This window comes from Hyla sarda, chromosome 3 (genome assembly GCF_029499605.1).
Source record: "Hyla sarda isolate aHylSar1 chromosome 3, aHylSar1.hap1, whole genome shotgun sequence".
Lineage (NCBI taxonomy): Eukaryota > Metazoa > Chordata > Amphibia > Anura > Hylidae > Hyla > Hyla sarda.
In genome coordinates this window covers 120,083,610-120,098,842 of record NC_079191.1, presented here as the reverse complement: position 1 = coordinate 120,098,842, position 15,233 = coordinate 120,083,610, and the positions used below count along the sequence as shown (strand labels likewise).

At 42.7% G+C, this 15,233-nt stretch overlaps 1 protein-coding gene across 4 annotated transcripts in view; it reads left to right on the top strand.

The window, feature by feature from the left end:
- Nucleotides 1-6,065, top strand: part of PAX3 (paired box 3) — a 67,262-nt gene extending 61,197 nt beyond the window's left edge. For all 4 annotated transcript variants that reach the window (XM_056564906.1, XM_056564904.1, XM_056564905.1 and 1 more), the window contains exons 8-9: nt 3,852-4,098; nt 4,767-6,065. In XM_056564906.1, the coding sequence (XP_056420881.1) occupies nt 3,852-4,098; nt 4,767-4,801 (282 nt within the window). In that variant the 3' untranslated portion in view covers nt 4,802-6,065. The remainder of the gene's footprint in view (nt 1-3,851; nt 4,099-4,766) is intronic.
- Nucleotides 6,066-15,233: the final 9,168 nt, after the last annotated feature.

Genomic DNA, 15,233 nt, shown 5'->3' with positions numbered 1-15,233 from the left:
TACTTATTGAACATATACTTGTTGACAATGCTACCTAACAGAAGGGGACAGAATGGATTGATTATATTCAAAGGGAAACTTTTACCGCAGAAAAGTATGGATCCCGTCCTAAATATGTTGTTATGAATATTCATTGCTAGATCTTAGCGTGGTAGGCAGCAAATATTGGGCACCACCATAGTAGGCCAGGGTTGACCTGTAGAGATTTCTGTCTATGTTTTGACAGTGTTGCAAGTATGTGTTGAGATGAGCTCTCATGCATTCTGTAGAGAAAGATGTATATACATTGGGGCTGTGAGCATTACAGATCTTTATTTTATACTGCAATTTGGGGAGGATAGATGTTGGGATCAGCAGGAAAGATGTTTGGAAGGATGTTATATAGCAGTAGCAAAAATCAGAAGGAAATGGGAATAACATACAACAGTCTACTTAAATCTTTCTATTTCATTGTTCTTCACTATATAAAATAATACAGAATAATTTATCATGATTTTCAATACAGCACCAAAATGACATGCTGTAAAAAAAAAAAAAAATTGGAAAGGTCAACATATACAAAAACACAAAAATTTTAGGAAAATATTTTATTCATTTTGGTGTTTTATGTCATCAAGACTTTTGTACATAACAGCAGATTCTATACCCTTTTTTCTGAGCACTATACAAGAGAGCAATTCAGTAAATGATTATTTTGTGAGATAGTCAATAAGCTGCATTCATTTCCATTGTACTGTCACATGGTGCAGAGCAGGCTTCCTTTAACCTTTGGCTGGGATAGCTCTTTCAGGACATGATCTTCATTTCCTGTTATGTTACCTCAGTTATGGGCCAATATATATAGCTAATGATTTGTTTTAGCCCTTTGACACTTATTCTGAATGATTTGCATGAACAATGTGGCCTCCACTTCTTAATATGTGTAACATAAGCTATTCTATGAGAAGCACAAGTGGGTCACAATGAACTGAGTTCAGCTAAGAGAGAGCAGTAATGATTGAATTAATGTATCCAGTAGGGGATGAGGCTTAGGCTCGTTTCACACTGCATTAAATGCTTCCATTAAGTGCATTTTCTGGAAGGAGCACCCAATGTACGCATTTAACAGATGCCTCCAAAGTATGTCGTACAGTGGTGTCCATCACCAATAGGTTCCCATTGTAATAAAAAGTACATACTTACCACATTGATTGTACATGTAGCCCTTCACTCATAATAATTGGACAATGTAGATTCTCCTTTTCAATCACGCTTGTATCGGGCAGCGGTCTACCTGTACTGCAATTGAGAAAGGGTACGCAGTGACCCGAAACGCGTCTTGCCTCTGATGTGCCTGTAAAACTGTCTTTGACTAATAAATATGGTTTTACTTGAATAAGAACGGAACATTGCTTTCATTGGAACAGAACCAATCTTGGAGTTCTTTTTGTTTCTTGAATTTACCTTTACTATAGGAACCTAAGGTAGATTTTCATTAATGTCAGTATAGCTCATGTTAGGTACAATATGTTTGTATGAGTATGTACCTACAATGCTTATTTCTCATTCAACAACCAGTCTTGGTGTGGCTTCATCCTCCTACAGATCAAAGATTCTCCATCTAGTTCTGGGTCCTGCCCCCCCCCCCCTCCAACACATGCATATGCTAGCAGTGAATTTATAATGAAGAGGATTAGCTGTTTAGCCTGGGAAATCCCATAGAGGTGTAGGCCAGATTAAACACACATGATGGAGATGTCCTTATAAAAGTATGAAGGATAGAACCTGCCATCACTTGATTCATGCCCGTGTGAACATGACTAAGGAATTCACAGCCATTCTGCGCAGTGGGAAAAGCACAGAGCAGGTGGCACCATTTTTCTTAGAACCGGGCCTGCATCTGTTTCCCATCACAATAGAGCAGGGCTCTGGACATCTTCAGGACAACGTGTCCGGCTTCCTGTGGAGAAAGCTTCTGTAAATTACACGCTACACATGTGTGAGGGTCAAACATGGACAGAATGCATAAAGTTAAGGTTAACCCCACTTATACTGGAAAGTACACAAGCCAGAAAAGGTAGGGGTAATGCATTGTACAGAACAGCACAGAAAAATTTACACCTGTAGGCCACGTGCACACGTTTCAGACTTTTTAGTGCTCAGCAAACATTCGTAACACACTAGTAAACTAGTAACATGGTCATAACATAATGGGGTGCATTATGAATTATGGATCTCAGCTTTCATCATACTACAAGAATGGTTTTGGAAGGATAGTTAGTTTTTTTTTTGTTTTACATCAAATCCATGGATTTCATGGAAGAAAAAGATTTTTTTTTTATATATATATTTTTTTTATATGCAATTATTACTCTTGGAACGATTACTGTAAAGTGACAATACATGTTGACCAATTATAGTGGACTATATTGTTACTTTCTGTGTTCCCCTGAACTGTTACTCTAAAGTGAATGATCTGGAAATAATGCTTAACAGTTGGGATAGGTCCATTGTGTTGACTTAAACTCCACAGCAGATTCTAAGAGCAGCCCTTCAGGGTTGACTCGCCATTAGGTGAAATGTTTTAACTGTTTAGTTTCCTAGAAGTTCTGCTTTAAGGAAACATTTTTGAGATGTGTTGGCCTATTATGTGGTTTGCAATGGGATCCTAATTACATTATACTTGTCTTTAGGAAAATATATTCACTATTAACTCAGTTACGGATGCTGGCAATTTTGCGCCGGGCTGATAGCTTTCAAGTTTGTGAGAGATTTTTACTGAAGTCTGCTTCTGCAAACACTGATGCCTGATCTCTTACTGTGGAAATGAGAGCTTCTCTAGAACCGGAAACAAAATGATACTCACTAGTTTAGTAAAAGGGATTAGACCGAGGTGACCGTGCCCTTCCCTCAGTTCTGTGTTCAGGTGAAAAGGTCAAGACAAAAAAATAGAGGGGTCCCAGAGCCTGGGGCTACTTCCCTTTCCTTTTTTAGCTTTCAAATAGACATTGGCAGGAAAATCAAATTATTGGCATGCTAATTCAGTGCAGGTAGATTCATGAACGCTAGAGTTCCTTGGAAAAGGAATATGTTTTCTTTTGTGAATTGCTCTGGGTTCATTCTGCATGCCTTTTTATTTTTTTTAGAAGTTAGTCCCCCAACAGCCCTTTTAGCACAGTGTTTTTTTCTATGGAGTCATGGATAGCATAGCTTTCTATACCTGATTGAGCTTTAGACACAATGCTTTTTAGTCCGTTCATAGCAATACCAGTGACTCCCAATTACCTAGGGCCCAGGTATCAAACTTTACAAAGGTGTTGTGGTCACAAGAATTCACGAGTTAAATTCCTACCAAGGTGTCTTCATGTGATCAAACATACAAGATCAGCTGACACTTCGCATACACACGCTAGTTTGTCCAGGGTTCCTGAAGGTGCATGGACTGAGCTGCCGCAGATGAGCCGACACATTGGATCCAAGGGAATTATATGGTTAGAGAAGGTGCCCATATACCTTAGACTAAAGGCTGAGCCCGTGGACTTCATACTGAACGTTCATGGGAAGGTCAGGAGAGTTATTGAAAGTGAATGACCACCTTAACACCTTTCCACTATGTCACATCCTGTCACAGTATGTTTTAACCCCTTCATTATCTGTGTACAAATAATACTATATCTATAGTATAAAATGTTTTATACTGTTGTATTTAAATTACCACCGGATAGAACATTGATTACTCATTGATTAATCTAAGCTCATATGTATTTCATTTTATATACTTGGATGTAAGTGCTCAGTACACTGTACATGTAGCCATTTTTATTACCATGTGTAGGCATGAAGAATACTAAATGGGCAATTCTTTTCCACAGGTAATGGGTCTCCTCACTAATCATGGTGGAGTGCCTCACCAACCTCAGACTGACTATGCCTTATCACCATTAACTGGAGGTCTTGAACCCAGCACTGCTGTGTCAGCAAGTTGCAGCCAGAGACTAGAGCACATGAAGACATTGGATAGTCTATCAACATCTCAGTCATACTGCCCACCAACTTATAGCACATCAGGATACAGCATGGAGCCTGTAACGGGATATCAATACAGCCAGTATGGACAGAGTAAGTATACTTAATAAGTAGGTAATCTGTGCCATATAGGCAGGCTTTTACTCAATAAGTACTCAGAAGCAGGAAGTCTTTAGCAATCTTCAGCATCAAATTTGGAAGGTCACAGATTATCTCCTAAGCTTGAAGTATGGTTTAACTGTTTCCATTCATGCAGATGACCCGATCCCTTAAAACCAGTTGACTTTCTTTCCATCAGATAAAGTACAAAACAAGAAACATTGTGGCTTCCAACAGAAGGTTGATAACTCTCCCTTTCTCACTGAGTCTCTTTTGTCTCCGGTGCCCGTTGATTGTTCTCTGAAAAACATCTGTTACATAATTATTTGCTTAAGTGATGTCAAAGACATCTTGAGGTGATTACGGGCTGAGACATAAGACCTGACCGCCATTAGGTAAAACAGAAGGTTCTGCCCGACATGCAGTAACCACGGGCATGCCCCATATTAAAAACACATGTCTTTAATCAAGTCAGTTCAAGAGTCATTAAAGTATATGATCACGTATTCTGAAGCGTTTGTCAAACTTGTCCCGGGAATAAAAATATTAGCCCTATTCTTTGATATCCCAATATTACATGTGACAGTGTCAACCTATGGTTCAGGCTGGCTCTTAAAGGGAATTGGTCTTAAGTCTTCTAAACATCTCTCTGTTTCCTACAGGTGCTTTTCATTATCTGAAGCCAGATATCGCATAGAATGACTGTCTCTCCGATGGTGTTAGAAACAGAAGTTGGACATGATGGATATTCTCATCAATGGGCAACACCAACTGGAGCTTGACTGGGACAAATAAGTAGATGAATATGACTTCTTTTATGCAAGTGAAGTGGATAATAAGAGATATTATAAATCGGCTGGCTGTGAAGGAAAAAAGTGGACATCCTACTATCCTCCTGGAGTGACTTATCTAAAGACTGGGCATGTGTCCCAAGCATGGAAGCCACAGCAAACCTCTACTTTGGAAGTCAAAGCTTTTCCCAGGATCCCAGGAGAGGCTGGAGAGAGATCATTTTTTAAAATTTGTACTTGGATTACTAGCAAAGTGGTGAGGCAGCTGTTAAAGAGAAGCCTTTCTAAGTCAGACCCGGCCTTCTGAATGGCACAGAGCAGGGAATAAACAGGATTTTGTGCCTCATGGTCTTGGTCATGGAGAAACGCTCTCACTTTGCAGCTCGATTTGACTGTATAGAAGACATTCCATGTTACAGACACAAGTTTGATCATCAGCTTGTTATTTAGGGTTCACATAAATAGACAAATAATGTCTTATGTTTTTTAAGACTTTACTAGGATTAACGCCCAGCATTTAAGAACTGGCAAATACATTTGGCGTGAAAAATAACTGAGAGGGGAACGCCCAGCGCCAAATTCTGACTGAAAGACATTGATTTCATGGCTGTCAATCAACGTGCAATAACATACCTCACTTCAACATCCCTTTCATGTCTTGCAAATACAATGGGGTTGTATTTTTTCTGCAAGTTTATTCATTTTCAAAGAAATTTCTCAACCTTGATTTCACATTTTCTACAAGAAAGCCACTCTTTCTATTTTATAATACAGTAAAAAGGCATTCCACCATATTGTCTGTTGTATGTTTCTATAATCCGGTAGTAAGCCACCTGTGGATTGTTTTCTTTCCAAATGTTTGATTTGAAAACCCATTATGTCTTTGACAAAAACTTTAGGCAAGGCATGCTGGGATTGGTAATTGAATGTTATGGAACAATCCATTGTGGGGTTTGCCTACAGGAAGTTATTTTGACTAATTAGTTTATATGATTATAGAACATGGTATTTCCAAGCCAACCTCTGACCTACAGCTCATACTGATCATTGGGATCAGCATTTTCTGGCTTACACCTAGAAAGGAAAACTATCAACCTATTCCCCAACACTGAACCCAATACACTGGGTTATAAATAATGTGGGTGAACATGAGTCCAATGAGGAGTCACTTACTTGAACATGTCCAGTAGGTCCTGAGATATGTCCCTCAGAAGATCCGTTGCTGAATTCAGTGAATTGCGTACAGGGGGTGGGACTTCACCAAATGAATTTACATATTCATTGTCTGTGACTTCACATCCTAGTAAAGTGGAGTCACAGACAATGAATATGTAAATTGAGCCAGCGAAGCCCCACCTCTTGCACGTGATTAACTGAATTTAGCAGAGGATCTTCTGAAGGACATATCTCAGGACCTACTTTACATATTAAAGTAAGTGACCCATCATAGGACTCCTGTTTACCCACACTATAACCCAGTTTATTGGGTTTAGTGTGGGTAAACAGGCTAACAGTTTCCCTTTAAGTTAAAGTATTACAACTTATTTAATTTAATGTAACCTGCTTTATACAGTGGCAGTAGCCATAGGAGAGCCGAACAATCTTTCCACTAAGCTGCAGGTCATGAGGAGGCGGGGTTTGACACAGGAATTAAAAAAATAGTCAATATGTAGTAGGCGTAACACAGTTTTGCCTGGAGTGTTCCTTAAAGGGCTGCATTGGCAATGTGCAGGATTTTTATAGGAAATTTTCTTTTTTACATAGTTTGAACAAGTCAACAAGAGCTTGTTCGCACATTCTACAGTATGCCACATTTATCAGGAATAAATCATTTGTATATGACAGGTCAAGAAAATAAAAATAACAAAAAACATGGATTAGCCCTTGAACGACTTTTATTGGTAAATGGGAATGCGATAAAAAGGGTTACATGATTGTCTTATTATACTGAAAATGTAAAAAAAAAATATATTAGGGGGTTGAAACTTTACAATCTTATTTATTTCTTTGTTTTCTCGACAAGTGAAGCGAGGTAGAGCACAAAATACATTCCTTCAAGAATGATGGGTAAATTCATTAGGGATCTAGCTAGGGTAAGGTTAGTGATGAGATCACACTTTCGTCTTAGAGGTGATGGAAGAAGTTAAATTTTATCTGTGTGTAGTCGGTATTTCCGGCAACAGATGCTGCAATATGTTTCATGTAAAAAAAGTGCAGTAAATATTTACTATTTATAATAAAACCATTATAAATACATATGATGCAAAGTTGTTTTCTTAATGCTGCTTGTGGTGTGAATTGTGTTTCCTGGTAGGCCACATTTCCAATATCTCTTATATGATTGCTTTAATACCAGTTTATTGCAAATTACCATAGTGACCAGGTTTGCACTTCCAACTAAGCAACCTGGAGATCAAAAATGGCACATGTGGGTTCATCAAGAACAACCAGCCCCTAAGACCTCTGGAGGACTCTACTAGACATCTAAGCATCTATAAGAAGCTGTAGGCACATCAATGAATGTTGGAGCCCCCTTTTGTTTCTTTTACTTAAAATTATCCCATTAAATGGAAAGACATAAAGCCTTGGATTAAAGGGGTACTCCACTGGAAAACATTTTTTTTAAAAATCAACTGGTGCCAGAAAGTAAAAAATATTTGTAAATGACTTGTATTAAAAAAATCTTAATCCTTCCAGTACTTATTAGATACTATTTGCTCCAAAGGAAGTTCTTTTCTTTTCTAAGATTTTTTTAATAGAAGTCATTTACAAATATGTTTAACTTTCTGGCACCTGTTGATAAAAAAAAAAAATGTTTTCCATTGGAGCGCCCCTTTAACACAAATATTTTAACACTATCCATGCAGAAAAAAAAAGGCCATTCTCCAGTGACATTTTTACCCTTCTTAGTCTCTTAGCCTCTCTGTAGCTCTGGTGTCTTCACTTTGATATAGGTGGGTACAAGTGGGAACTACCGTATTTTTTGCCATGTAAGATGCTCCGGCATATAAGATGCACCCAATTTTAAAGCATGAAAATCTAGAAAATCAAGATTATGAACCTTCAACCTGCGGACCTCCAGATGTTGCAAAACTACAACTCCCAACATGCCCGGACAGCCGTTGGCTGTCCAGGCATGCGAGGAGTTGTAGTTTTGCAACATCTGGAGGTCTGCAGGTTGAAGACCACTGGTATAGGAGGTAATACTCACGTGTCCCTGCTCCTCCGGACCCGTCACCGCTGCCCTGGATGTCTCCCTCCATTGCTGTCCCTGGGGTCTCTGCTGCCGGGTATCCTTACTCTCCGTCGCAGCCATCACGCCGCTACACACGCCGCTACACACGTGCGCGACGACATGATGACGACGAAGGAGAGCGCCGGCCATGCAGGGGGTCCCGGCACGGAGCAGACACCGAGGAGGCAGGTAAGGTCCCTCCCGATGTCCTGTAAGCTGTTCGGGACGCCGCGATTTCACCGCGGCGGTCCCGAACAGCCCGACTGAGCAGCCGAGTTAGTCATTTTCGCTTCAGACGCGGCGGTCAGCTTTGATCGCCGCGTCTGAAGGGTTAATACAGGGCATCACCGCGATTGGGGATGTCCTGTATTAGCCACGGGTCCCGGCTGTTGATGGCCGCAGAGACCGCCACGATAGGACAGGTTTTAATGTGTATTTGCCGTATACGACGTACCAACTTTTCTTTGGGGAAGAAAAAGTGCGTCTTATACGGCGAAAAATACGGTATGTGACAAAGAAGCAGCTGTATTTCCCAGGCATGCATTGCAGTGTGGCCCTTGGTGACCCCCTAGTTACTAGAGCTCAGTTTTCCTGCCTTTCTACTCTGCCCTGCCTCAGCTCCAGAGATCTCACTAATACATAGTGCTGTAGAATTTCATTTATCATAACATTTCTCCTCCATTGCCCCATCAATTTATTGTTATTTATTTTTGTTGCTTTATAAACTTCCTCCTCGCACAACTGTTGGATTGATATTTTGGTGACAAGAGACTCTGTCACATCTGTATTCCACGCCCTAGTGCAGCCATCAGCAAACACATTCAAAGCTTCTGATTCTTACATTTTAATTTTTCTACTCAATTCCATTCCTCTGCTGTAAGCCTGCAAATGCAGACGTCCTAGTAGTTCTCTCTATTATGACTTCTAGTCTTCTCCATGCATCAGCGTGCCCTGTTGCAGAAATACAGTAGGGGAATGCAAGTATATAGAAAGCAAATTTTTTTTAAAATTTAAATCTTAATAACATTTTAATATTTAAATCTGTTAACAAATGGCTATAGTTCACAGTAAGAGGGTTTTTTAAGTATTTTTTGGTTATTCATATGGACACCAGAACCTCTTATAAGGTATATTCAAATGTACCGTATATGATATGGATTTCACATGTAAAATCCACAGTTTTATTGTACCTAACAATGTGAATTTTCTGCTGAGGATTTCATTGCAGTTTTTTTTGCTGCTGATTTTATTCTGTGGATTTTATGATTATATGAAGAATAAAATAAATATTAAAATTCACATATTATACATTGTAGGGTTTACCTGCTAATTTCCTTGCCCTGGCTCTGACTTATTAAGAGTTTTGGGTTTTTATTAGTGTGGAATGTTGTTTGAGACTTGTACGACTGTACTCTATTTACTATGGGGAATCACATTTGGGAACATTTCTAACCAGCTTTTTCTTGTTGAGAATTTCCAGCCATTTGTTCACAAGATTTTGCGTAAATTCAATAGTAAATAGGTTGGATAGTGGAAACACCTCCCTTTTTGGTCTTAAAATGCCCCTTGCACAGTTCACCATGCCCCTTTTTGGAATGTGTGTGTCAGGTTTTTAGTTTTATTTTGGCGCATTGAAGCAGGAATTATGGAACAGGTACAATTTGTGGCACAATGTATAATGCTGTGGCACACTGCGCCACAACCTGACAAAAGCAGGTCGGATTCACAATAGTAAATCAGTGTCTATATGTGTTAGCATACCTGTGTGATGTAATTACATTAGTATACACATATTAGAGACAGAGATGCTGGCACAGGCAGACAAACTACAGTATCAGGAATGGTATAGTATAAGCTAGCAAGACGGTTGCTCAGTCACGATCTCAGAAATAAACCAGCTGTGATCTCCCCACAACAAATGCAAAAGTCCATCAATAAAAAAGAAAAGCAAAGGGGCAGGGGCATTCCTGTAAGGAGAAAAGAAGGAGAAATAGCTTTCCCTATGACATCAATTGTGTAATGGTTATCCTGTAAGGAAAAGACTCCCTCTATAGCCTGGGTTCTCAACCGGTGGTATGCGTACCCCTAGGGGTATGCTACAGTTTTTTTGGGGGTACGCAAATGCGCTGACAAATACCGGCCATGCATTGGCCAGTATTTTTCAGTGCATGGCCATGGCAGCTCTTTGGACAGTAGTGTGACCGGAGCTGCGGCCGCTGCTACTGTAAGGGAGATGCGTGGTTCCCGGAGAGACGTGTGACCTCCCCTGACGTTGTGCCGAGGTGCCGCACAGCGCAGGAGGACATCACAAGTCAGTGCGGCCCTGCCGAACGGGAGGCACTGCATCCAAGGACAGGCCACACGGGACCGCAGGAGGCCTGGTAAACTGAAAAAAAAAAGAAAATATATGTGTATGGGATGGAGGGAGGGTTTTTGTATGTTTAAACATATATCTATATATTAGCACAGGGGGATCGGGGGTAGGGAGGGAGGGGGGAAATAATAGCAAAAGGCATTAAGATGGAGGGGGGGGTGATAGGAATGATGGCACAAGAGATTAAGATGGATTGGGGGGAGGGTTAATCATTACTCCCCCCACCTCCATATTAATCCCCATGTGCCAATATTCCCCCCTCCATCTTAATCCCCTTGTGCTATTATTATTGGATATGGCAAAAGGGGATCAGAGGGAGGGGGGATAGTGGCACAAGGGGATTAACATGGAGGGGGGGGGGTGTGATGATTATCCCCTCCCCTCCTCAATCTTTATCCCCTTGTGTCATTACCCCCCCTCCCTCTGATCCCCTTTTGCCATATCCGATAATAATAGCACAATGGGATTAAGATGGAGGGGGAGGAATATTGGCACAAGGTGATTAATATGGAGGTGGGACAGAGTAATTATTAACCCTCCCCATCCATCTTAAACTCTTGTGCCATTATTCCTCCCTCCCTCTGATCCTCTTGCGCCATTTCCCCCCTCCATCTTAATCCCCTTGTGCCATTCCCACCTTCCTCTGATCCCCTTTTGCAATTTTGGATAATAATGGCACAGGTGGATTAAGATGGAGGGGGAATAATGGCACAAGGGGATTAAGCATCACATTAGTATAAAGGTAAGAACACGCCTTTTGTCCGTGGGTACCCATTGCACGGAACCTCCGCATAAGGGGTTAACCGCGGACATACTTTCAGACTTTGGGGGTACAGTCGCCAAAAAGGTTGAAAACCACTGCCCTATAGTATCTGGTCCACCATGCAATTTTAATCAAGCAGCCAAAAACCTAAAAGTGATAGGTATATAGGTACGTGGGCCACCATCAGATTCCATGGAATACCCCTTCAACTTCTGTCGCCCAGTTCAAACCGGGAGTAGTGTTGATATCTTCCAAAAAACGGGTCTTAGAGGATATAAAAGCTCTTAAATACAACCCTGCCCCATGTAATTTAACATGAGATTAAATAAAAGCATTAGAAACCATAAGTAAGAGAAATTATATAATCATAAAGAATAAAGGTGGGAATATAGTGTTAATGAAAAAAGAATACTATTTAGCTGAGGCAGGACGACATTTAAGTGATCAGAGCTCATATAAAAAATTAAATGGGTTCTCCGGTGCTTACACATCTTATCCCCTATGCAAAGGATAGGGGATAAGATGCCTGATCACGGGAGTCCCGCCGCTGGGGACGCCCGTGATCATGCACGCAGCACCCCGCTTATAATCAGTCCCCGGAGCGTGTTCGCTCCGGGTCTGATTACGGGCGACCACCGGGCCGGCGGCATGTGACGTCACGCCTCCGACCCTGTGTGACATCATGCTCCGCCCCTCAATGCAAGCCTACGGGAGGCGGCGTGATAGCTATCACGCCCCCTCCCGTAGGCTTGCATAGAGGGGCGGAGCGTGACGTCACACAGGGGCGGAGGCGTGACGTCACACGCGGCGGAGGCGTGACGTCACACGCCGCCGGCCCGATGGTCGCCCGTAATCAGACCCAGAGCGAACACGCTCCGGGGACTGATTACAAACGGGGTGCTGCGTGCATGATCACGGGCGTCCCCAGCGGCGGGACTCCCGCGATCAGGCATCTTATCCCCTATCCTTTGGATAGGGGATAAGATGTGTAAGCACCGGAGAACCCCTTTAAAGTGTAATCCCATACCCAGGTTAACAGCGAAATTACAGATCCTGTTGAGACATAATTAGGGATTAGCGAATCTGATTAATCCGAATTTGTAACGAATACGAATATTGACATGATTCGATCGCATGAATCACTTCATTAAACTCCATTTAGTGTGTTCCAGGCTTCAGGGGCAGGGCATCTAAAATGGCAGATCCACATGTGAGGACATGGGGCAAGGAATCCTGGGAAGAAGGGTTGGCGGGATGACCCTGAATCACATGCAACATGCAGCCTATCAGCAGCCAATCACCCCTGTGATGTCACAGCCCTATATAATCGGCAGCCATCTTGCGGCCGGTCACATCAGCGTTCTATTACAGAGAGAGGGACAGACAGCAGTGTGTGCTGCACATAAAAGCATTCTTACAGCAGCGATTCACCTCCCAGTCCCATCAGCGTTCTATTGCAGAGAGAGAGGGACAGAGAGCAGTGTGTGTTTCACGGATAAACATTTTTACAGCAGCGATTCACCTCCTAGTCACATCAGCGTTCTATTGCAGATAGGGACAGAGAGAAGTGTGTTGCACAGAAAAGATTCACCTAGAGCCCAAATCCAGCCTTGAAGCACTGATAGGGAAGGGAGTGAGATGAAGAGAGAAAGTGCAATTTTGAGTGTAGTACACAGCGACTGTGTGCTGCAGCACTGGTGTGTACAACACCTGAAAAGATAATAGTAGCCAGCCAGTTAGGATGAGCAAAGCACTAAAAGTGTATTGTCCTCTATTAAGTGTAACCTGTGCGTATATCTAAGTGGTGTAACATTTTGTTCCTGTCAAAGTCTTAAGGGCCTAGGTACTGTGAAAGGCCAGGCAAAAGTTCACACCTACTGGTGTTGTAGACAAATACTGTGTTAAGGCTACTTGAGCGCATTGTCCTCCCGACATAAGTGCATACCACATACATACATCTAAGTGGTGTACCATTTTGTTCCTGTTAAAGTCTTAAGGGCCTAGATACTATGAAAGGCCATCCAAAAGTACACACCTGCTGGTGTTGTAGACAAATACTGTTTTAAGCGTACTGGAGCGCACTGTCTTCCCCTCATAAGCGCATAACACATACGTACATGTAAGTGGTGTACCGTTTTGTTCCTGTTAAATGAGTACTCCAGAATAGGAAATCATACTCCATACTGCCAGCAGTAAAAAAAATAAAGAGGTACATACCTTACTTCACTCCCACTGTGCCTCTGTTAACCCGCTCCGGTCTCTGCCGCGATCCTCTTCCTGGTTGCCGGTGGTTAGTGAGTCATACTTCGCTCAACCAATCACTGGCCGCAGCAAAGTCCCGACTCGGCTGGCGACAGGCTGAGCGGCAGTGTGACGTTTTCAGCCAAGGCAGCAGGTGCCGGGGAAGTAAACGTCACACTGCCGGTCAGCCTATCACCGGCAGAGTCGGTATTTCGCTGCGGCTAGTGATTGCCTGAGCGCAGTATGACTCGCCGACCACCGGCAACCAGGAAGTGGATCATGGCAGAGACCAGAGAGGATTGATTACCAGAGGCCCCGGGGGAGCGAAGAAAGCTATGTACCTCTTAATTTTTTTACTGCTGGCAGTAGGGAGTACAATTTTCCTATTCTGGAGTACTCCTTTAAAGTCTTAAGGGCCTAGATACTGTGAAAGGCCAGGCAAAAGTACACACCTGCTGGTGTTGTAGATAAACACTGTTTTAAGCGTACTGAAGCACATTGTCCTCACTCATAAGTGCATTCAACATGTGTGCATCTAAGTGGTGTACCATTTTGTTCCTATTAAAGTCTTAATGGCCTAGATGCTGTGAAAGGCCAGCCAAAATTACACACCTGCTGGTGTTGTAGACAAATACTGTTTTAAGCGTAGTGGAGCGTATTGTACTCCCCTCATATACGCACTAAGAATGTCAGACAGAGAAGTGCCAGGACGTGCACAGAGGAGTGGCAGAGGCCTAAATTCATCAGGCACAGGTCGCAGCAGACTACGGGCGAGTGGAAGCAGGAGTCGCAACAAGAGGCCTGAGCTCCCGGTATCAGCTAGTCGTCGTGTCTCGACCAGCAACCCATCTGCCGTCATCGATTGGTTAACATGGTCATCCACTTCATCACAAGTGACATCTGACACCCCCAGTCAACAGTCGGTGGGTTTCTCAGACACAACCCTCAGTTGGCAAGGCCTGTACCTGTCCTCCCATTGCCTCTGTCCTATGCTGTTCCCTTTTCACAGAAGTATCTTATACTGTGGGTTAAGCTCCACTATTTAGTGATGACGATCTAGAGGACAGTCAGCAGCTACTGCCCAGCCAAGAAGCGGAGGAGACATCCGCCTATTCCTCCGCTAGGCGGGCAAGTAGTGATGAGGAGAGTGACGTGCGAGCGTTAAGGCTCCTGAAGTAGACACTGTTGAGGAACCTGAGGAGGACATCAGTGACTTGCAGTCACAACTCGATGATGAAGCCGATTGCACTTGGGAGCCGGGTGCAGAAGGGGCTTCATCATCATCATCAGGAGAAGAGGGTTGCAGGTTGCTTGTGAGGCAGCAGCTGAGCCAGCAAGGTGGTAGCATGTTTGGCAGTCAGCATGGTGGCAGAAGTGGAAAGTCTGGAGCCAAATCTGCCCGGGGTAGACTACCTGCTTCGCGGCAGCCTACCTCCCGAGAGGTAGTGGAACAGGGGTTCCTGGAGTCGGTGGCAGTAGCAGTCTATTAGTGCGGACTGTTGGTGTGAAAATCAACTAATCAACAGAGTGGCAGTTTTTCATCCAGGCTTATGTCAGATAAGAGCCATGGATTTGTGAATTTCGTGTGTGATTGCTTAGATTTAATCCTAATAGACAACTGTTTCAAGTTTGGGTACGAGTGGTTTGTTTAAACAGGGGGCTTAGCAATAGGCACGCCAGTTGCGTGCACCCTTGCCAATTTATATGTCACCGCCTTTGAGAAGA